Source organism: Temnothorax longispinosus, chromosome 2, assembly GCF_030848805.1.
Source record: "Temnothorax longispinosus isolate EJ_2023e chromosome 2, Tlon_JGU_v1, whole genome shotgun sequence".
Lineage (NCBI taxonomy): Eukaryota > Metazoa > Arthropoda > Insecta > Hymenoptera > Formicidae > Temnothorax > Temnothorax longispinosus.
In genome coordinates, this window is record NC_092359.1 from 20,376,583 (window position 1) to 20,400,678 (window position 24,096).

The following is a 24,096-nucleotide window of genomic DNA, read 5'->3' on the forward strand; positions in this document are numbered from 1 at the left end:
TCTCGCGAAATTTTACGACTCATTGGCCACGGATAGCACTTATATAACCGAACGCACAATGAGAGGAAAAATGCAGTTTGCCGGCGCGGCGCGGCGCGGCGAATGAGAACCGCTGCAACGAGCAGGTTGACTGTCCCCTCTGCCTCTTTGTCCCCCTCAGTCCGTGAAAGAGCGCAGACCACGTTACACGTTGCGCGAATCTTGCATCTTCTTGCCGGTCGATACGCATTTAATTAATTAAGTCCGTAATCCAGCGTGCATTATTACTAATTGCTAGTTTGTTGGCAAATATGCCGTTTTCTTCCTTCTCTCTCTCTCTCTCCGCCGTATGAATTTTCGCCGCTGTTAACAGTTATTTAACGCGACAGCTAATCGGCGGTAAACACCGAGTGTCATGAAAATGAACGAGAAAACGAGGTTGGTAAAACCTCTCGGGGAAAAAAAATCGAAAGCCGAATTTTTTTAAATATAATTAACGTGACGTCATGTAAAAACAGTCATTGCATTTTCGTATTTGCGTGCTCGCCGCGGATATTTCTTTAAACGTAAACGCTTTAGCGTACAAATAACTTCGTTTTGCGAGTAATTTGAAGTCTATTGCGGAGTTTGTCTTCATTGTTGGACGAGTTTAACTTTCTATCGAACTTCGCTTTAAAGAGCGCTGTACACAGCATTAAAGAGCTCGGGTTCGCTTGTAAATCTTGCTTGTATCTTTTTTGTTCTTTCTTCCTCTCTCCCCCTCTCCCTCCCTCCCTCCCTCATTCAATTTAAAGGAGGACGGATCGCGCCGTTTGCTCCCTCTTCTCCACTGGAAACGACCGTTTCCAAGCGGCATTCTTAATGAAGCGTTATTATACAGATCGCGGGACAGTACAACATACATTTTGCAAATTTATATTTTCCAGCTAATGGAGCGCGGCTTTCTGTTAATAAACAAACGTTAAAAATTGTAATCGAAGATTGCAACCGCGAAAAGGAAATATCTTACAAAGGGCTCCAGACTAATGCGACGCTGATGTCGCTATTGATTTCCGTCGAAAATTTTATTTCGTTAAAAGCTGTAGAATAAACTTAATTTAAATAACGTTTACAAATAATACAGTCGAATAAATGAGGATAAAGTAAAAACTCGAATAAAAATGAAAAATACAATAACTACGTTCTTTTTAATTTTAGCGTATGATGCAAGCTATTAAAAATTTATGATTACTTTCTCTCTCTCTCTCTTTCTCTTCTCCGCACAAACGCGAAGCTTATAGATTTTTTTATCTCTGTAATCCTATGAATTATCCTGTGAATCGTACGTAACATGATTTCTCGAATATTCAAACCTGTGACAAAGAGTATCTTTGATCCTCAAAAAAATGTGTAGAAATAGATATGTTATCTCTCAGAGCTCATGGTCCATAATACATCTGGGAAGATACATGATGCACGTGCCACGGATTTTCTCAGCGGGGAAAAAAATCTGGCGAAAATGGTCGTTCCTTCTTCGATATTCTATCGAAGGAGCCTCTCTTCTTTTTCCTCACCGCGAAGGAAAGAGAGGTATATCAGGGATGGCAATATTTATAGTCGGAGCATTAGGCGCACGTGTGTACGGGGAATCGTCCATGTACGTACAGCGACTTTAGAGAAGTTTCACACGAAATCGTGGACGGCGTTAACGTTAGCACGGTGAACTCGATTCGGGTCAAATCGTGCCGCCGCCACCGTCGGCCAACCCTTTTCTTGTGTCACTCGCGCTGGCGTCTATACCGGGTGATTATGCAGCGCGAGAGATGTTGCGTCGCGATACAGCTTTGTCCGTAAACTCGGCCTCGATAAGACGTCACAATAACCGTATTTACATCGCATTCAGAGGCATATTGCATATCGCCTTATATTTCACGAAACGTCCGTGAGAAATGTGAGAATTTCAAAGGTATCGTATTCCCCTGTTTCATTCGACGGAGACTATTTTTTTAGGGGGGCGGGGGGGCTTTTACGACGTCGCGCCGTAATTACGTTTTTGCAATTACAATTCATCGGTTTAATTAATGCAGGATATATCCCACGCGAAGAAACGAACCTGTCAAGCTTACTGGCCCATGAATTCTCGATAAGCGATAACTGGAAATTGCGATGTCAATTAATTTAAATTACTCTCGCGTGTGTATAGATTATTATAATTTTGACGTAATCGCGATGCAACTAAATTCGCGCGACGCGCAGTAGACGCGCGCGTTGAGAAGTTTAAAGGCCACGATGTCGTTGCGACAGGAATAAACGAATTATGCTGTCCGGTATTGCCGGACGTGTAAGGCTATAATTAGCGCGAGTTATAAATAGTTCGATACGCACGTAATTTCGAATTTCGAACTTTCCCGACGAGACCGCTGATTTTTTTTCTGCCCCTCCCCCCCCTCCCTCCTTTCTCTACGTTCGACAAATTGAAACTGTCTACTTCTCGTTAGAAATACGACGATGAAGTTAAACTTCGTTAAATCAGACGAGTCGATGGTGATTCTATTCCCGTAATCAAAGACAATGTTATTCGCCGGCGTGACGGCGTGCCGGTTATTAAAACTTTAATAATTTGTATCTCTCTCCTCCCTCCCTCTCTTTCTCTTTCTCTCTCTCTCTCTCTATCTCCTTCTCTCTCAAGATACAGTCTGCGTGATAAACCGGCCGCCGACTTGCAACGGAGTACAGTCGGCCGCAATAGTTTCGCCTCGCTTTCAGTTTCATCGATCCGGTTTCATTTGCGTCTGTTATTCCGTCTACGTGCCTAAACTATCTAAAAAATGTTGGGCGATATACACACGACGAATATGATCGTATATTCTATCTTTACGAGCCGCGATAAGCGTATAGAAATAATAAAAGGCGAGGATGAAAAATGTATCGTAAACCAGACCAGTTATTTGGGTTGTGCGCAGTTAATAAAACTCGGCGGTGTTATCTCTCTCTGTAATACATTTTTAAAAATATAGTTGCTCGTGAAATTTGTTTAAAAGCATTCTCACGATAAAAATCGTAATAATATTCTTCGGATTATTTTTATGGGGATAGTACTGCGGAGACGCGCGGCGTAACATTTTCATGCTTTATCCCGAGGCTAAATAGTCGATTAAATATAAATTTATCCGCGTGCGTGCGCGCGCGTGCTTTATTCTCTCTTATAAAATGACGCGAAGGTCACGCTTAAAGGCACTTTTTCTTCGTTATGCCGTCGCAACTTTGTTGCACTATTTATATGAAGCTGAATGCATTTTATACGCCGTCTCTTACGCTTCTCATAAATCATTCCCGTCCTGCTAAGGCGGGCCCGGTTAGGCTCGTAACGTAGTCACCTTAATGTTAACGACTATCGATCACACAGTTTGCGCATTAAGTAGTCCTTCCTCCTGTATTCGAGTAAGCGCGCGCGCCCGCGCGCTATACGTAATTACTAATTAGCGTCGCGAGGTACACGGACAAACCCCCCGGAAAATTCGCGAGTCCGCGACTGCCGTAATCTCCCCGGTGCAGTCACCGCGACTTTAATTAAGCCATCCGGCTACTTTTTCGCGAATAAACTCGTTAAGAATGCTCCACTCCTGTCCCCTTATCCTCTTCTCGCACTCGCGCGCTGAACTCTTTCTCGTCTTCGTCGTCGAGAGGCACGCGACCGCCAGCGTGATTATAGCGGGTTCGACGTTTTATCGATGATCCCCCTCCCCCCGGTTCTCTTCGATAACGTTCAATCACCATGAATTTAGCAATGCTTAATTAATTAATCTCGGATCGACCGACGGACTTCGCGGCGTTCGGGGAATGCGGTCGCTCGTGATAGTTTTATTCGAGCTCTTCATTATCTAACGATGTCGTCGATGACTAATTCCGCTGGACCGAATAGCGGAAGACTCGTGAGTTCAATAAGCGTCGGAAGAAGCGCGATGAGTTTCGCTGGATCAAAAGAGTTCTTATATAACCATGCATATGTGATGATGCTACTGACGCGGTGATCGCGGACGAATTCGATCGATGACGATTTTTTTTTTTCAGTGGCCACTCGGCCTTGATTGCTTCGTGAAATCGGACAACGCCAATTCCGCGTCTGCCAATATTAACGTCTCCCATCGCGAGTCTATCCCACTTGTCAGCATATGTCGTTCGCAATAGGGAACGACACTCGTTAACAGTCCATTGTGACAGACTGAGCGAGGCTGGGCGTCGCGAAACGATGTTAAAATTATATTTCGGTCATCAAGGATACTTCGAATCGAATGAATGAATATGATTATGCCTCATCAATTATTTATCTACGGATGGATTCCGCCGAATTCGATCGTGCGTTTCATGATAAATCATACGTCTCTGACGCGTTTCGCATTAATTCGCATTAATTTCTTAAATGCTGGGAGTTATCATCTTTAAGATTAATTTTATTCCCGCGACAAAATATATATAGCCTTTCTCATCGAGTAATGAGTCAGCATTATTGTGTGACAAAACGTGCGTCGTCATACGACGTAAAATTACATTTTACAATTAAAATTTCTAGAATTAACGTTCCAATTACGTTTTGCAATGCAACGAAAATTAAATATTCCGGTGGAAATGAGAATTTTTCTTTACAAAGAAAAATATCGTACCGTCGAGCACCGCGTAGTACAGTCCGAATCACTTTCTTCAATCACAGTCTTAATACTGTCAAGATACTCGTAAAACGTCGTTTCGTATTTCGCTTGATCGCACGTTGCATCAGATTCCGGTCTTGTTCGCTTCGAGAAGCGCTATTGTTCACTCCATTGGGAACGACCAAGCTATAATTGGTTAGTTATTTAATCAATAGAGATTACTATTTACCAGATGGCTATTTACCAAATTGCTACTTATCAAATGGCAGTTTTAGATCAATTAAACCTAAAGTGTAAAAATTTACTTGCGTATATAGCTATAATCAATTTTTTCCCCTTTTTTTCAATTCTGCGCATTAATTCATTTCCACCGTATAACGCTGTCCAATTATATCGCTTTTATTGCGGTCGGTATTGAAAGGGAGGGCATCAACCATATACAAGTGCGCACGCGCGAGCTCTCTCGGGGTTGAAGGTAAGGCTTTGCCTCTGCACCGGCTCGTCAGACACGACGAAGGGCAAAGTCCCTTATGATTAATCTGCGCCTCGCATCGCGATATCAGAATTACCTCCGACTTTGTTCCCGTCTACTATCTGAACGGATAATCTCTGTAATTTGTAATAAGGGTCTGCTCAAAAGGCGTCAAGCTCTCGCGGGCTCTGCAACCGGGTATTGCTTTGAAATCGCGTGAGTCCGCTCTGACTTTACAAACTAACCGGCGAAATCACGAAATATTTCGTAATAACGTGCAACGCATACATGAGGCGGTCCCGTCCGGAAACTTGAGCTATTTTGCGAAATAAACCGTTATTGAGGAAAGGAAAGAAATTGGCTCGTTTTATCGGGCTCTTAATTGGACACGAATTGTCGATACGGCAACGTTTCACAATATGATTCGTTCGCGAAATGAAAAATCCATTATTCACCATGCAAGGCACACATTATAATCAATTTATAGCATAATAAAAGTCTTTTGCGTGTGCACGCGTCGTTGATTTATTTACGTTTTGTTACTCGGCTAGTGAAATATAGAATGTACGAGAAAAAATTTTTTTTATGTAAAAACCTCAATTCCTACCTTTTCCCACCTCGGCTTCGAGTGTACGTGGATACGGAATAGCGGATACGGAAAAGCTGCCATTTATAAACAAAACCGTCAGCGCGATATAAATATTTGTCCACGTAAACGTGCTCGACGCATGCCCGCCCCGCGCTCTCTCTCTTTCTCTCTCTCTCTGAAATACAATACAATTTTCCAATTTTGTTGTACCATTTTGAAGGACTGGTAAACGCGTCCGGCGCGGCGTGTCCGCCGATTCTTTTTTCATCTCGCCTCACACGCGGTCGCGGGGCAGAGTTGCTCTCGAAAGCAACGTTTGCCGCTGTCGCGACAAAAAAATTCTCGAATTTCCATTGAAAATTGATCGCCCGTCATTCCAGTGCCTTTGAACGAGCTTATTGAGGGAGATTCGCGAGCATCGATGTTTGATAGAAATTCATTCCGATTATCGCACGCTGACGTTAATTATTTTACCTCTATCCAACTAAATACCTATCTGACCGAATCTCATTTTGGAAAATTTGTCCGCGATAGGATGAGCCAATCCCGGTTAGCGATTCGCCGTTTCTCTCCGGGAATATAGCTCCGGCTATAAAATAAATTAGGAAACGGACGACTCGCGTTACTCACGGTTAGCTTTAACCGGGATTGGTGTAACCAGTGTTGAAGCATCTCTCTCTCTCTCTCTCTCTCTCTCTCTCTCTCGCATGTTATCGACCCAGCGGGGCGAGCTACATCAAGGCGATTTCATAGATTAGCGTTCTCACAAAGGCGCGGAGTAAGTTAGCGCCCGCCGCGTTGTGTGTTTTGACAGCAACAGATGTCAAGCTAGCTGTCGCGCGGCGCCAGCCCTCGGTTAATCAATGACCTAAATGGACACGTTTACTTGCCCCATCGCGGACGCTCCGAACGAAACACTTCCACAACGATCGATCCGCGCGAGAAAGAATTTTTTTCCACGTGAAAGAAGAAAAACGCGGCGTCGGCTAAATATTTGACAATTAAAGCGAATCACGCTATAATTTTCATTCTCGTTGCGTTGTAGTCCTAATTCGACAGATTCCCTTGAACAAGCTTTATGGCAATGCGCCAGGTCAAGTTGCCGCTCCTCCATTAAATATCCGCGTGTCGAGCGCCGTGGAAAATTGTTGGATTCAAGTGGTATAATTGAATGAAGAACGTGTTAAATGTTAAAACGCCCACGGTTACGCGAACGAAACCGACGAATTTTGTTCAGCGGAAATGTGTACACGGGCCGGGTCTACTAAAATCACCCGGCATACATGCGCAAATTTTAATGCCCGTCAGCGTATAAAGATGTAAATGCGGTTTGCCTGACGTGGCCGCGCGCTGACTTCGCCCCTTATTTCTTATACCAAGGAAAATTATATTTCGAGCATAATTATACCCGCGCGGAGATATACATCGTGACGCGGTACACGTCGTGCGATATTTCGTGAAATTCCGTAATGTGACAGCAAGTAACTTGATTGATTCGCTTAACCAATTTGATTAATTTGCAATTTCCTCCTTAGCACGCAATGGTAAATAACGACATCAACTGGGATAACCTAGTTTCGCCGACATGTTTGAAAATGTAAATATACGTTTTATGTTTAATTAAACGTATAAATGTCGCGGTTCATTCCCCTTCCGACTTATTGCGATTATCGGGGTTCGAGTCTTCTTAAAACTATATCGGTGCCGATTAAAATATATTTTTCACGGTCTCACGTGCGCTCGACCTTTAAATTTCCATTTTAATAGCTCCGTATCAGGAACGCACGCCACATATAAAGTACGGAATATGCGGGGATTTCAACAATATCTTTCGCGGCACGGCGCCATGCCGCGCGAGAATCCTCTATCTCCACTGAAGAATTTAATATGACCGGAATAATCTCGGGGAGGTCTTCGGCTCCGAAATTCGCTGCCGACAAGAAGAAGAGAACGAATTCGCCGCGCGATGGAAAATCGCTCGTCCAGAAGTTTCTCACAATGTTGGCGCCCCGCGTCTCGTAACGCGTGTACGTTTTATACTTTGGTGCCTCGTAAACAAATTTCTACACTCGACGTCGCGGATGGACGTGTCTCGCCACTCCGAGGTAATTCCCTAACTATCTCCCTTCTTCCACGTATCGTATTCAAACCAAATAAATTTCTCTCCCTTGCCTTATATCCACGAGATTTTAGCTGCGCAACGCTGACAGCCATTTGCCTGCCCAGCTTTATTCATCTTTTGAGATTGCTCCGCGCTCTTTGTGAGATTTGCTCGCCTGCTGTATCAGAGGGGTAGTTTGATTCACTAGTCATTCCTAGGATATCGAATGTCGGCGATGTAGATTTTACCGTATAGATATAATTCAGAAACTTGGAAATTTTTCTTTTGAAAGTCACCAATAGATCTCTCTTTTTACCTTTTTTTTTTTTTTTTTTTTTGAAAGTTGAATGTGCGAACGTTTTTAAGTAATGGGCTTAAATCAGAATTTGCTCCGGATATTAGCTCGGAGCAAAGATCGAAAGGATATTGGGTATCTCGCAATTTATGAGCGGCACGAGACAGTTAATGTCCTTAATATTCGTCGAGTCACAACTTGAGCGAGAAAAAACTGTTCACCGTACACGCTTGCGAGGGAACATTGTAATGCAAACAACGTCGTAACGTAATTAACGATGTTGACATCGATGAGTACATCATTTGACTGTATCGCGTTTAAATACAGACGCGAGGTCAATTATTTAATAATATAACTAATTAATTGATACCCGATCGCGCGAATTATGTATACTCGCATGGAAATATTTAAATATTCATTTCTCTCTTTTATTGCAAAAATATAATATATACATAAAAAATATATAATAGCGTGTAAATGATGTATATTTTCAACGAATTCACATTAATTATCGTATCTGGCTTAATTACGTATATTGCAAGGATTTGTTTACTAGACCGGTATACATGAGCGAATATTTATTATACATAGGTAAATATTTCGTCGTTCGTTATAAACGCATATTTAATGAAGTAATATGATATCAATATTTTTGAATTAATTCTCCCGTTGTGGAGAATTAATTACCAGATTAAATGGTGCGTCAATTTATATATTTCTGACAGCTGTATAGTATTTTTTCCCCTTTTTTAAAATATCGATTTGTAGATTATTCGGATTCGGTCATTCGGGGCAACAATATTAATATAATAGCTATAGCATTAACGAATTATTAATCAATGTAGTATTAATTATACGGTCAATAAAATATTAGCTGATATTCGCGTATTACTCTGTAAAATAGACGCTATTTCAGTCTGTGCATGCTATTTCAATTATTTCGATATAATATAATGATACATTTATATAACTTATTAAATTATTCATTACTGTTTTATTCGTTATTAATGATTTTTTTTCCAAAAGGAACTGTGAAGTTAAAAAACGCTGGTATTTAGTATTGATTTTAAATTACGTTCGGTCACGTAACGCAGTTACAAATCTTGTGCCGCCCAACTCAACGTAAGTTAATACGAAACGTAAGATTGCGTATTAATTCGTTTGCAACGTGCTTTGGCTTTTCGTTGCGTTGATTATTTGTAGAAGTGATATTTATATAAGAGAGAAATATATATGTATTTAATATGGTACACGCTTTGTACGTCGGTCGACATAACTGGATGCTGAAGCTATTTCACTCGGACCGAGAGCTCTTTAACGACTCGCTCGCGCTGCAACAACAGTTATAATAACCAGGTTTCTTCGTCGCTCCTACCTGAGTTTCATCCGTATCGCCAGTGGCCCTGCGGTATTAACTGGCCAGAATAATCGGATCGAAACAGTGTAAAGTGCCTTTAGCGCCTTCCTCTACCTTTCCTTCCTCCTCCTCTCTTCCCCCACCCCCGCGTCATCGCGCGATATTACGGCAATAAAACATTAGCAATTTATAGCCGGGTAAAGATCCTTTAGATCTTCCCTTTCATCGCTACGGCGCGGCCCGGTGGAATCTTTTATGCGAACACGTCTCCGTCATCAATCAACGTCGCGAAAGAATAACTCCGGGAGCGTTTGAAAAATGATAGCGGGCGCGAGGCCGATAGGTGACTGCTTCGATGCTCCTCTTCCGACCGCGGCGGCGGCGGCGGCGGCAAATGCGGCAATGGCAGTCCGTTGACTGATAATAGGATAGAACTAACAATCGAGCGCGCGCGCTTTACGCAAAGTGCCCGTGCAGCGGACGATCGCGGTAACGTGCTGTTTAACGCGGCGCGGCGGGATAATTTGGCAAATTTACGACGCGTGTCGCCCACGCGCGGCGAAGGGAAATCTGCGGGACGTTGTTCGCGCGTGTGTCGAGACGTGGTGCCTCTCGCCGGGAAATCGTAATGTCCCCGCGATAGCCCGTCACATCGCGACGCGCGAGATATCCCGGGAATAATTTTTACATCGTGTAACCACTCCGTCGTATCCATCGGTGTGTGTTTTTATCTCCGATATTAGGTATTCTCAGGATGTCGGGTGGATTTTTTTTCGTACCGTAATTTCCACGCGTCTCGTTGAAATGTTCCCTGAATATTCCGTATACGAGATACTTTCCGTGCTTCAATAACGCACGGGTAGTATTTTAAGAAAATTTGTAGCATTTGCATACACGTAAAGATGATTTCCGTACATTATTCGTGGATTTCCATTGCTACGAGGAAATCTGCATGAAATCACATCCGAAATATTTCTCTCCGCCGCGCGCCGGCCGGCCCGCATTTACCGAAATAACGTGATGATGCATACACATAAGGTGATGCATATATATACACACGATGATACGTCGATACGTATTTTCTTAAGCTTCTCTCGTTATCGCGAGAACTGACGAGAGGATGCGTGCCAGCTCGTTATCTTTCACCAGCCAACGCGTAATTTCAAACCGTGATTCTGCGATTTCTGATTGCGCCTGCAGAAAAAGCTATCTGCGATTAACGCAATAACTCCTCGAGAGAGCGTTTACATATAATGAGCGTACATTTGTATGATTACGGCAATACACGAGGTGTCTCGAAACTAACGTTAATTTCAATAATATAATCGTTGATAAAAAAAAACAACGTTGAACTCTCCGAGCAATTAAAATTAAACTCGCGGGTTTCCTGAAATTACGTACTGAAATACATTTATATAATTCGAAAATAGATTTATGTGTGTAACAGCTTACATAAATATTTATATTACGAACGCGCACATTTTACGTTCTGTTTCTTTATGTATATTCTTGTGGCTCGACGAGAGTACTTCGAAAATGTAGGGAAGGAGAGTCGCGACAGCGACTTTAATGCGAATTTGCGACCCTTTTTGCCGCGCTTTGTACACGGCATAAGGGGACTGTGGCGGCGTAAGAATTGTCCGGCGTAGGAAGTGTGCTCAAAGGGTGGATGAAGTATAACCGAGGATAAAGGGGAGGCGAGCCCCAAACCAGAATTTGCTTATTACTTTTACATCGCTACAAAGGACTGACGCGCGCGATCTTCCGCCTTATTTAGATAAAATATTTTCTCCTTCGTTCTGCGGTTGACGACGTTATTAGCGATAAAACTTTCTCATATATATTATATATAATTCAAATTTTTATAGAAACATACATAAAATGGTAGAGGATAACTAACGTATCTGAAATCGGTAGTGAATAACACGGAAGTGTTAAAGAATTCTATATATTTTTTTTTCTTCCTTTTGTTTAATTGCATATAAATATGTAAGCGAGTTGAATTAATTGAATTTGTTTCGAGGCCGACGGAGAACCGCTGGAGAACGAGTCATGGCGCGGGAATAGCAGCCGCGCCGATGTTGCATGACTGCGTTATGCATGTAGTCTATTATGTTTGAGACTTATAGAATAGCTTTCAGCTCGATGGCGAACGTAAAGGTCCGGTCGCTACCGCCGCTAAAGAACTTCCCCTCATCTTGCGCGCGTTCGAAACACGTTGGCTCCGATATTCCGATTGAACATTAGCCTCATTAATTTCCATGCTCATTAACCGCCTTCTAATTGGCGTCCGACGAAACGCGTCCGACTCCGGTCATACAATCACCGAGGCTTCAGTAGGAGGATGCGATTATACATTCAAAATATTTTCAGCACGCGTTTATTTATACGCACGGGTCTCTCTTCAGCTGGAATTAATTTTATTATCAATTACCTCTTTACATACGCGCACGTATATCTAGATAAATTTCATTATATTGACATTTAATTAATTAATTTTTTTTTCAAAAAGTAAACTTACAATGTATATCTCGAAACTTCGTAATTCTCGTAACATCGCGGGCGCGAGTAAAAGTCTTGTCATTAGTTCATTAGCGAAACTTCCGTGCGCAATTAGTGATCGAGCCGATTCGCCTTTCGTGGAATCTAAAACAGGAAACAAAGTGGTTCTCACGCGGTCCGTTGCGCTTTTCCGCGTGCAACATCGTGGCCGCTGAACCATTTTTAATTGCCTCGAAGATCGAGACGAGACATCCTGGCATTACGCCGTTTCCGGCATTGCTCACAATAGGATGATTATCACGCGTATATACGGGTGAAAAGGGCGAGTTGCGGTAATGGCGTCACGTCGGGCATTGTTTCAACCGGGGGACACAAGATTTTTAATTTAAATAAGCAACACGATCGCGCGCATCCTCGCGAAAGAATTTTTTTTTATCGGTTTTTCGCGTGAGGCATATTCCTTTTCCCGTAATAGCCATATAGGCGTAATGTACTTTACGTAAGGTTGTTAAATAATTTATCCTACTAAAGAGATGTAAATGTGTTATTACACATCTAAAACGGAAAGCCTTGTAAGCATTAATGAGCGTTTCGCATCTCTCGATTTTTTTCATGAATTAAGTGGTAATAACGCCATGTTTTTTTTTCCATAACTTTTATTACGATCGTAATTTCTAGTACAAACAAATAATAATCTTATATGCGAAGATTGGAACAAGAGATATTCTACATTCTCGTAACGCTTTCATACACTTTCATAAATATTCATGAAATTGCTCGTCGCTGAGACAATTCGACTGTCGTAGATAAAATATCTCCCGCGTATTACGAGACCCTTGCATAATTTACATAATTCTTTATTTAACAACGATAATTATCAAATGGTGGTGGATTTTATTACTACTATTTTTTAATTCAAATTTCTTATCTCGCACGACGCGTTATACTTTCAAATTTCCTCGCTAACGATCAACGGTAATAAGTTTCTGCATTCAAACACGCAACTAAAAAAAAATAACGCTATAAGTAACAATACATCTTTTATGCCGTATTTATAAGTCGGAAAGTTCGGCTTTCAAGATGAGACGCGTTATTCTCGGCCGTTCCGTTGCTCTGCTGATTCTTAGCGCGCGTTCAATTCTTTTCGCATTACATCTCCTCCCATCGTGCAATATCGTTTATTAAAATATTCTCGGCACGAAATCGCGGAAAGAAAATGGAGAACATACGCCGCGTCTCGTCCAAACTTGTTCTGGGCGGCCTTACAATGTTGAGATTACCGAGCGAGATGGATTCCACGATCAGCGAAACAACTACACCCGATTTGACGTTTACGTACCGGTTTTTAATCCCGCGTGAAGCGTCGTTGCACGATGAAGTCGTCGTTACACGTCTCGAAAATCGCTGCGCTTTAAAGCAAATAACCCGAAAAAAGTGGCGCGTTTTAAAGACGTCGCGCGAATCAGCGCGTTTTTTTGCGCGCATATAGATCCGTCCTTGGCACGACGTTTCACAATGTGACGGTAACAAGAGCCGGTAAAAGAATATGATCAATCGGATGCACGAATCATCTTGACCTTGCGTGAACACCAACACGCGTGCATCGACCGCAACACGCTTTCTCATCCTGGCTGCGGGCAAGGCCTTCGCGCGCGTTTATATCGTTTCAAGTCGCGCCAATAACGACGATAATGCTCTCGTGTAATGCATATTTCGAGATCGTATACGGATTTATCGCGCTTTCAAAAGCATAATGTAACCGAAAGGTAGGAAGTATGTAAAGTCATACAGTTTTTTGTTTTCCTTATCTTTCCTGCCGAATAATCTCGTTTAACAGTGGCACAGCAATTTTCCGCACGAACTTTTCTCTATAAAAAGCACATTCTTTTTAAAAATATCCCATGCCGCTTTTATTCCGTATCCAATTTTATTTTTAATTTACTTCCCGAGAAAGAATTGTATTCTTTTCGCAACTTCACAAAATCCAAAATTTATATCACTTAGAAATTGAATTAGATAATTATATTCGGTGAGAATTATAATCCGTGTACTTGCTAAGTTAAACGTATTTCAGCACGAAAATATACTTTGATGTGGATAATTAAAGCGTTAGTACGATAATTCACTCGCTCTCAGAAGTCCCGTAGTTACGACAATCCACGGCGAAGAAGGGGACGAAAGGACGACAGTCGACAATCGCTGCGCGCAGTTGAATATACTCGTTTGCATTTGATATAGTCAGACATTTCGCCGGAATGCAAATTCAAAGATATTCGACTAAATTTATTTTCAAACGGAATCCTCGCGTAAAATCGTCTTTTATTTGCGCCTGAATAACTGATGCCGCTGCTCGAATCCCACCCTTCCCCTATGGATCCTCAATAACAATTTATATTCAAAGACACACGTACACGTGTGTGTGTTCACGTTCGCAAAATGATAAAATCTCGATACATCTGCGTCGTATTAATCTTTTTGTAATATACTTCTTTTGTGATTCATTGTAGGTTGGAGTTCACAAAATAAATTACAGCGATATCTGGAAATATTCCACAAGATATTTCCTCTCTCTACCTCGCTCTTTCAAACACATATATGATATAAATTCCACAAGTAATTTTCGAAAAATGTGCTGTTGAATTAGTTGAATGAACTTAAAAAAAAAATCGCTGTCTGTTTTAATCTGAAATAGCCGCGCGAGTATCGATCGCCGAGACCGCTGCTGCAATTTCCAATGTGGACGTTTCGTATCAGTTTCACGAGGTTATTGAATTAAAGAAGCAACTGCCCGACCCCTCTGTTATTGCAGTTCCCGGCAAGACTTATACGGGAAGGAACACACTGGATACTCCATCTATGGGTAGAGAGATCGAACGAAATTTTCAGACGTGTACGATTTTATCGTTAATTAATGAAATGTTACGTAAGTTTAATTATAGACTATACGATAAATAAAAGATGTATAAAAGATGAAAAAATTTTGGCGCGAGTAACGGACATTTTCAGGATTTATTATGAGCGCTACATATATCTCTATCGTGTCATATTACAGTGTTGCATAATATTCCAATAAATATTAATTTAATTAATTTCATAAGCGCCGGCCATTCCGAAAGTTTATTAGCAAATGTCTATGTGATTTTAATAATTTGATGGCATGCTACGCAAACTGGCCTTTGTGGCGCGACGTTACGTATACAAATTAATCGATAAAGCTCGGTTTAAGGGCATGGGCGAAGGACTGCAATCAATTATGTTTAATCGTCCGGCGTTTCCTACTGGTTTAATGAAATACATCTCCAGTTACTTCGTTAATTCCCTGCATTACGCAATATAGAGAGGATTATGTGCTGTATGTTGAAACGCATGTCACGGGAAAGGAAACTGCTTTCCCTCTTAACGTCACCTTCTTGACGTATACCGCATATCGTTGACAAACCGTATTTGTCGTCTAACGTTTATCAGATCGCCAACCGGAGTGATGTAGCGTTGTCTTACACGTAGAAAACGGCATCATATAAATTTAAATTAAAATAAAAAATATTTTTGTGTGCACGCCCGTGCGGCATATTTGCATACTACACGACAATACTTGGAGCTATATATAATATGCAACGGACGAAAAAGGCGAAAGGGCAAATGGTGCGAAGGAGAGGAACGGAAGAGTGACGAAGAGGGCGAAGAGGGCGATGAGAGAGAGAGAGAGAGGGGGAGTAAGGGGAGAGGGAGAGAGAGAGAGAGAGAGAGAGAGAGAGAGAGAGAGAGAGGAGGAGAAAGAGGAGGGAGTCACGAGGCTGCATCGATCCAGAAGCACCGTGTGTAAACCATCGAGCATAATCAAATTCCTTTTAGCCCGAGCTCGTGCACGATATACCAAGGTAGTTCTGTTTTTATTCAGAATAGTCGAATCGTGCAAAAACCCGTTTATCGCTCTCGAATTAAGGTTCGACGTTCGCTAGACGACAAGAGGTCTCCGTTACGCACGTTCTAATTGCTAGCTTGGTTTTAATTGCCCCCCGTTTAATAGTAATTTTGTAATTTCCGGAATATGTTCCGCGCGCGCGCGCGTGAAAAATTACAAAACGATAACGATGTGTATTAAGGTACGGTCGATCGTTAAACCATGATTTTTTTTTATTATTTTATTAATTGTTTTTGAGTTAAATTTCTCGAATAAAATTTCCGACTTTAAATTCACTTACGGATTTCTGAATTCTAGAGAAATGTAACAATTGATAAAAAAAAACAAAGATGCTTTTTTTAAAATCTTTATTATAGACACTTATAGCTTAGTAATAAAATAATCAGTCGTTTAAGTCGTAATTAAGCGTCTAATGTGACTAATCATGAAATTACTTAATAATTATTGACGTTTATAAATATATCTTATAAAATATATTTCTGTGGTTTCGAATAAGTAAAATTATTTAATATTGTTTTATTATTTGAGACAATATTCTATTAATAAATTGATAGACGTTCACTTTGGCTTGGTATCGGTTAATAAACGACTATCTCGTGGATCGATGAAGTATGGATCGGAACTTTTGGGTCACCCTATATTTCCTGAAAGCATACCATTGGCCCATCTACTACTGCGTGCTCCAGGGTTTAATCTAACAGTGATTTATGCTTCCCAGCGGCTCTCAATAACGCTGATTCACACTACTTGCCGTTGATTCTGATTAATTCTATCGATCCTGTCAACGCGTTTATTTTTTCAATTTCGCGACAAACGCATTCCGCTCTCGACAACGGTTTATTATTATCTCTAATTGTGTTTGCTCGTCTCTGCGCGGCGGCGCATTGAAATCACGCTGGTATTGTTGCGATCGTATTGCAAAAGTGTTCGGTTTACATTTTGCCTCGTATTGTTAGCTTTTAAAAGAACAAACGCGCGATGGAGATAAATATATGCAAACTTTCAACATTTGTATTCGCATGTTGTCGAAAAATACACTGCGCCGGTGCACGATATTTGTCCCTTGTTTCCATTTCATTCGACGTAATGATTCTACCTATCAAAATTCAGAATACAATAGTAAAAATTGTAAAATTTTTTAGAAATTCCATTATTTGTACTGTTCATAATTCTCCGGTTTCGCCAGTCTAGTTTTAAATGTAATTCAATCAATGCATTGCGTTTATTGAATCGCGTTTATTTCCCTGACACGTGATATGTGGTTCATCTAATATGAATGTTCTCGCATTTTACCTCAAAATTTCATTCTTGGTTTTTTTTTACATATTTATTTTTTATTTTCTACAATGCGTAGCGTTTATATGAAGAAATAATTGACCACCACTGCGTCGAGACGCTACATATTCCTGTTCTGCGATGAATGTGTTATGTACGCTCGGCGAATATGTCAACTGCAGTATCGCGGATTTATCCTGGACTCTGATTCTTTATCTGTCTTTTTTTTTGTCTTTTTCCGTTATTTTACAATTAGTCATTTGTACGGTGAATTTTATGCGGTTTATAACAGACGTCGGGGCGTAATTCGAGTTGCAAAAAGAACAAAGACGTTATCTAATCAATAACGCTTTGTGAGTATGTATTCATTATCGGCGCGGTCAAGCGGTTGACGTGAATTTTAATCGATGGTTATTATTTTGTAATTATGCTTTGCCGTTTACATGACTATGGCTTTAGATAACTCGGAAGCGATAAAAGTTACAGCCGCGCTGCATATATAATACGAAAACATTTTTTATCATCACGTTGAAATTTAAACTAAAATTTTCTCAGTGTATACGCCCATCTCTTTCTCCCTTTCACCTCGAAAAACGCGTTTCTCTCTTGGAATCTATTTTCATTTAAGTTACAAAAGCCCATTTAAGAAGTTTGGTGAGAGGCGCGAGATAAAGAAGTGCTGGGTGCGAGATGATATTATACGCAGATAGAAACTTTCGCGGCTATGCTAATAATATGGTGGACATGCTTCACCTTTTATTTATACTTGATATAACATACATTTGTAAAATTATATCCAGCAGCTGCGTATAATGCGAAAGGTCACTTATAAACTGGAAGGTTGCGATAAAGGATTTATAAACTAGGTTTTCAAGAAAGGAATTTATTGTTGTAAAGGTATGTTATTAAGGAGGAAGAACACTCAATTTATGAAATTACGTGAAAAGCTAGTATTAAATAATACTAGTACCGAGATCGTTAATAAATGTAGCAAAATCTGCAAAATATAGTAATATAATAAAATAACATTCCTCTGTCAATTTCCATATATACCGATCGTAAGTCTTGTAATTGCTTGTAACGCGTATAAATCTTCTTCAATTTTCTAAATAAAGGCCCGGTCTCTCTTACCACGGTTTTCTAGCTCCTTTTGAAAGCCTAACGATGCAGTTTGCATCCCTCTGCTCGTCCCATCCGCTCTTCTCATATTGATAATTAGCCCCACCCAAGCCTTGGCCTAAGCCCTCCGAGACTTCATCCCCACTCTTTACCGCGTCTAGCGATACGAAATATTGCCGTTTGTGATATCTCATCTACCGCTCAGTATTGGTGATATCTATCGTCAGTATTAGTAAATGACGTAATTAGTATTTGTAGGAAACTCATTGTTGTGTCTTTTATATTCGTTAATCGTTCGATTGCATATTTTTCTAATCTTATCGCATACTCATATGTTTATTTAACTTCAGCCAAATTTGAACAACAGAAGATTTAAAAAAATACATGAAATACCACAATTGATTATCAATTTTCTTCTGGCATTTTATTAATTATGTCTAAAGTTATTTTTTTCTATTTGCCATCCGCGGTTTTTCTTTATACAGCAAAGAAAGAAGTTTGATTTTTGCGTACGTTATATATTAAAAGCTTGCAAATTGACAGGTTATCGGGGTGTTTAGGACGCATAGGAATCGCCGTAGCAACGTCGGAATACATTATCACTCTGATTCGACACGCGGCGCGGTGCATCGACTCGATGCGCGGCGTATCCGTGTGTGTGTGTGTGTGTGCATCGCCGCAGGGTTGAACTGCAGCCGGCGCACGGCGCATCCCGTCGCGTCGTCGCATTCGACCGGCACGGCTGCAAACCGCGTCAGAACAATCGTGACGATACTACACGCGTTTACACGCGCGCCTCTCTCCCGTCTCTCGCGCGCGAAACGCGGAAGTCAGAGGGATACGTGCGGCCGAAAAAGCGAAATCTCCTCTCCCCCCCCCCGGCACGGTCTCGCGTTTCATCGAAATTCATTACCGTAGCCGCGATAACTCCCCAACAGCGAGAGGAGCACAAGAGATTTTTATGAAAGAATCGTTCTTTTATGAGAACATTTATTGAAATTCTCCTTTTTTTTATACAGAATGTTTCGCGAGAAAGTTTCGTATGATAACTTCCAACTTGTCGCGGCGTAACTTCAAACCGATACATTTGTCTCGCATACGTCGTTTTGCCGTTGACAATGCTATTTTCCGTTAAATCCGCGAACTTTGCGAAGTTCAAAATTGAATTACACCGTGCTTGTGGCGAAAACTCACGGTCGCCACGCCGGGCGCCGCGAGCGCCAACAAAAACAATCGATCAGCAGAATCGTGCTCGGCAAGTCGAATAAGTAACCGTCTCGTAAAATTCGGAATTTCTCGACACTCCGGTCACTCCTGGGAAATCGCCCATGATAAAATCCACTAAAAGTCGAGAAAAATTTGCCTTTGAGTCAATTGGAATAATGAACTTCTTTTCAAAGCGCAAAATTTTCTCTTCGACGAAAAATTATTTCAGAGCGAGGGAAACGTGATAGAGAGAATAAAAGAAAATGTTCGCGTCACTTTTATAAAATTTCGAGAGGAGCTCACAAATATGTAACAAAATTTTTAGACGATTTAAGTCGGAAGACTAAAGGGTTTTGAATAAATAACGAAATGATAACGAATCCTAACAATCTTTTCATGGAGGTTTAGTTCATGTCGAGTCGCGACGTATTCCGCTCTATATTCCATGTTCAATAGTTTTTCGCGTGCAAGGTTTATTTTCAGCATCGTTGATGTATATGCTCGGACGGGAGAGAGAAATAGATGGATAGAGAAATAGATGAATAAATAGAGAAAGAGAGAGAGAAAGACGGGACGATTGGCACGCGCGGACGCAGCGATGGGATCAAGCGTCATTCAAACGGTACCGAACCTTTTTTCGTCGAGGCATCTCGATACGGAAGGTTAATCACGGCCTCCGAGGTCGCGACCTTCTCTTCCGTAGAATTAACTCCCTGCATTCGGAATTGCCTCGTAGAATATAAAGCCTACTGCAATTTATTCAGCAAGATACATTGTGCCTCACTGAAGTAATCTTGAAATTATGGATTCGTGTGCTTAAACGATTGTAAAATTACTACTTTAACTACTTTACGGAACGTTTGCAGGATATTCGAATGACGACGTAAATGTACGTGATCAACATGGATACGCTGAAATATTTTTAAGGCGGTCTCGTAATTAAATTCGATATGTTTAAAATGTAAAAAAATATATAAAAAATATAAAGGAAATATACAGCATGTCAGTCAATTTTATATATCATATTTTATATATATTTTGCATATATATAAAATAAATATGTATTATAATATATAATATAATATTGTATAATATAACGTAATATAATATAATCTGATATAATATAATATAGTATATTTATATATTATACATTATATATTTTTATTTTATATTTTTTTATATTTTTAGTTGTAGGTTTTTGACAAAAGAAATAGATTCTACAGAAATATTTTGGTAGAATTATTTATGACCACGAGTTAGAATCGAGTACGCAAATTTAATATCATCGTAGTAGAAAAAAAATTTTTAAAGCATCTATATTTCTCAAGTGAAAATTATGCTTTGCAGCTTTGTTGGGCGCAACGTCGCGCAAGGAATTAACGTGAAGTAACGAAACATGATGCAAGAGTGTGATTCAATTATTAGATCGGACAGCGATTATTCTAATGTCCTTCGATGGCTTTCGACGACGAGAGCCGCTTGTGAATCGATTGAAAATTACAGCTCGGGAATTGGATCGGGCCCATCGCTAGCGCCGGTCGCGAGCCGAGGGGGAGGGGGAGGCGGGGGGGAAGAGACGAGAAACACACGTCGGGGAGAAGCACAGCGAGCGAATAAGTGGGGACGACGGAATGAGGCGCGTGGTAGAATGGGGTGGAGGAGGGTATGCGGGGGTTGAGGAGGAATGGTGAGAGAAGGGCGAGATGAGACAAAGACGGGGAGAGTGAGAAAGGGGTTGAGGGGAAGAGAACGAAAGGGAGGATGGCGCGAGCGAGCAAGAAAACGAGAGAGCAAGAGAGAGAGAGAGAGAGAGGGAGGGAGGGAGAGAGACGACAGAAGCCGACCGGTAGAAAGGTTATAGTAGAAGGGAAACTATACTATTGGAAGAACTCTCTCGGACGAGGGTGGGAAGAAGGGCGTAGGGGAGAGACGGGAGCGCGGGCCGTGGGGTTGGGGGAATATGGACGAATACACAGAGAGAGAGAGAGAGAGAGCTAAAAGATGAAAGTATAACCCGAGCAACACACAGTGGCTCCCAAGCCAAATAGAACATTATGTCACGTATAAATAAAGTCGTTTCCGAACTTCGGCCCGATAGATATTGCAACGCCAATAAATTATCTTCCGTTAGCCGCCATATAAAATCGCCCCGGGCGTGTATACGAGGTAAATCACGCTCCGCTTGGCGCGTTGCACAATTACCGAAAGAGTGTGTCTTTCTTACGGCGCGCGCGGATTTTCACTCGATGCGGAAAATTTATCGGATTATATAGAGTCAGTGGCCATGGAAGCCACGTTCGGAAACGCGAGAAAAATTATTTTTGTTCCTGCCAAAGCTAAAAGCCTCGAAATAAACTTATATACCTGTATCTATGTAATGTGTTGGCGTTTCTCCGCACTAAGGGCAAAAGGAGATCGAGAAACCAAACCCGTAATTATTTAAATTGTTACTCATATTATAAATAAATAATAGATGCATAATTATAAATAATTATATAAATGCAATTATTGCTGTCGGAAATAAACAACGAGATAACGCATTAATATAATCGATAAAACAAATTTATGCGTATACGTAGCGCGCAGCTGTGTGACAAAGTCATTCGATTACACACGGTATCGCTAAGGTTGCGTAAGCGTTTGAACTCTGCTCGAATGGGCGATAATAATTTATGCGTCTAATGCGGAAAGAGCAGAGACATACGGGACAAGTAATAAGTCAAACTTGGCGAAAATGACGTCGCTCTGCAAGCACCGCCGAACAATTAAATTATCGTGGAGGCGGAGCAGATAACGATGCACTCGAGATGCAGCATAAACCACGGTTTATATCGCGTGGATTATGTACATATATACGTATCACGTAGATAGAGAAAGGAGAGACTATTACACACTCATCTTTCTCCTCCTCTCTTTCTCTCTCTCTCTCTCTTTCTTCTCCTCTCTCTCTTTATCTCGGCCCCCTTCCTTCCCCGCAACAGTTGCGTCTCTCCGTAAAAGCTTTCGCGCGCAAGTTCCTGGTGTTCCCATGTAGAGTCGCTAGCTCTCAATGGAAAATCGGTATAAATACGACAAAAGCCGTGTTATGTAGGTAAATGGGAATTCTACCGGGTAAATTTCTTCCCGCCAACAATCGCGAATTCCTCTTGCGTAATTTTTGTCACTTCACGATCTCTCGGTAATGACTTATTTGCGCGTCCATTGCGTGAAAGTAGCGAAATAAAAGTCTTATTTCTCTCATAAAAGTTCTATTAATGACGCATCAATCGTTGCACATTACTGTATTTATGTTATATCGATTTTATTAATAGAAATTGGATATCAGGCTCCGCGATAAAGTGACATTTTGCCATAATAACCGAACTAAATAATTAAACTTAATATCTAGTATAATATAAAATATTTCGTAAATTATTGATTTTTCGATAAACTTATCTTAATAGTTTTATTTGCAGAATGATTAGAGGGGAATCATATATGTGTGTAAGAAAACTCAGATGTTTTTATTTAAAAAACTCGAGTTGCTCTTTTAAAATCTCTTTCACAACTCCCTGCGCGCACAACAAAAGCCAGTATATTACGTATCCCTCGAAACTATAAAACCTCGTAGTTCCATTTTTTCCTATTATTTAGAATAGCAAAGTTACTTAAAATACTTATCTAGATGGAGTACTTTGTATGTATTATGTATACACACTCGACAAAATAAAATAATTTTCTAATGGCTGATAACATTTTTTTCTAAGTGTATACATGTACATATTGCTATCGATTTAATTTATTTGCGCAGGCGATAATATTGCCGCAGATAAATGTTTATTCTTCGATTGATTCGACGTTCCATAATTCATACGGTCCATATATCGCGAAATATTTTTCTTTGCAGGACGAGGTGCTGACAATTTCAGAAAAGGTAGTCGTCCGCGTGCACGACCTAGTCACATGGCTCTCACCTACGTTGGAGTGGTCGTCGGGCCGAGAGGTGTCCTATCCGACGACCCCGATGTCGTCCCCGGAGACCAGTCCGCTCAGATACGAGATGCCGCAGCCGCAGGTGCTGACGGACCCGGGGATCGACTTCTCGGACGTCGAAAAACAGCAAAAGGAGTACGAGGGCAACCTGAACTCGTCGAAGAGACCGGACAGCTTTCAGACGAAGGTGGTGGTACTCTCGTATCCCAGGTACTGTCGCTATCGGGCGCTACTACGTAGACTGGAGGGCGCCGAGCCCTCCTGGCTGTGCTCGTCCATCGCGGCCGCGTTAGGGGGCTTCACCGCGACGCCGGGCACCAGGGTGCTCTTCTGCAGGGACACATTCGACTATCCGGATCTCGAGACTCACGAGCTGCTGTGTAATCACTTGGGTATGTACGGCTGTCAGTCATTTGGTTCAGTTTAAACATAATCACGATTCGGGCTTTCGCAAGAAGATCCTGCAAGAGAATTCATTTCAATTTGTCGTACATTTGTTTACACGATAATGGATGATTCGATGAATCGTGGGGCAATCGGTCGAGAATTGATTTCTCTTTGAGAAGAAAAGGAAACAATGAAAGAAGAAACTTCGTTATTGATCGTATACCTACTCTTTTTGAAAAAAATGATTTTCATTGTGAAAACGTTCGTATTTGTGTTCATACATATTAACTGGATG

The 24,096-nt window shown here is 41.1% G+C and overlaps 1 protein-coding gene across 6 annotated transcripts in view; it reads left to right on the forward strand.

Annotated features, from left to right (window-relative positions):
* Positions 1–24,096, forward strand: part of LOC139808595 (uncharacterized) — a 128,336-nt gene that overhangs the window by 94,220 nt on the left and 10,020 nt on the right. For all 6 annotated transcript variants that reach the window (XM_071770741.1, XM_071770739.1, XM_071770740.1 and 3 more), the window contains exon 3: positions 23,329–23,806. In XM_071770741.1, coding sequence (XP_071626842.1) covers positions 23,329–23,806 — 478 coding nt within the window. The remainder of the gene's footprint in view (positions 1–23,328; positions 23,807–24,096) is intronic.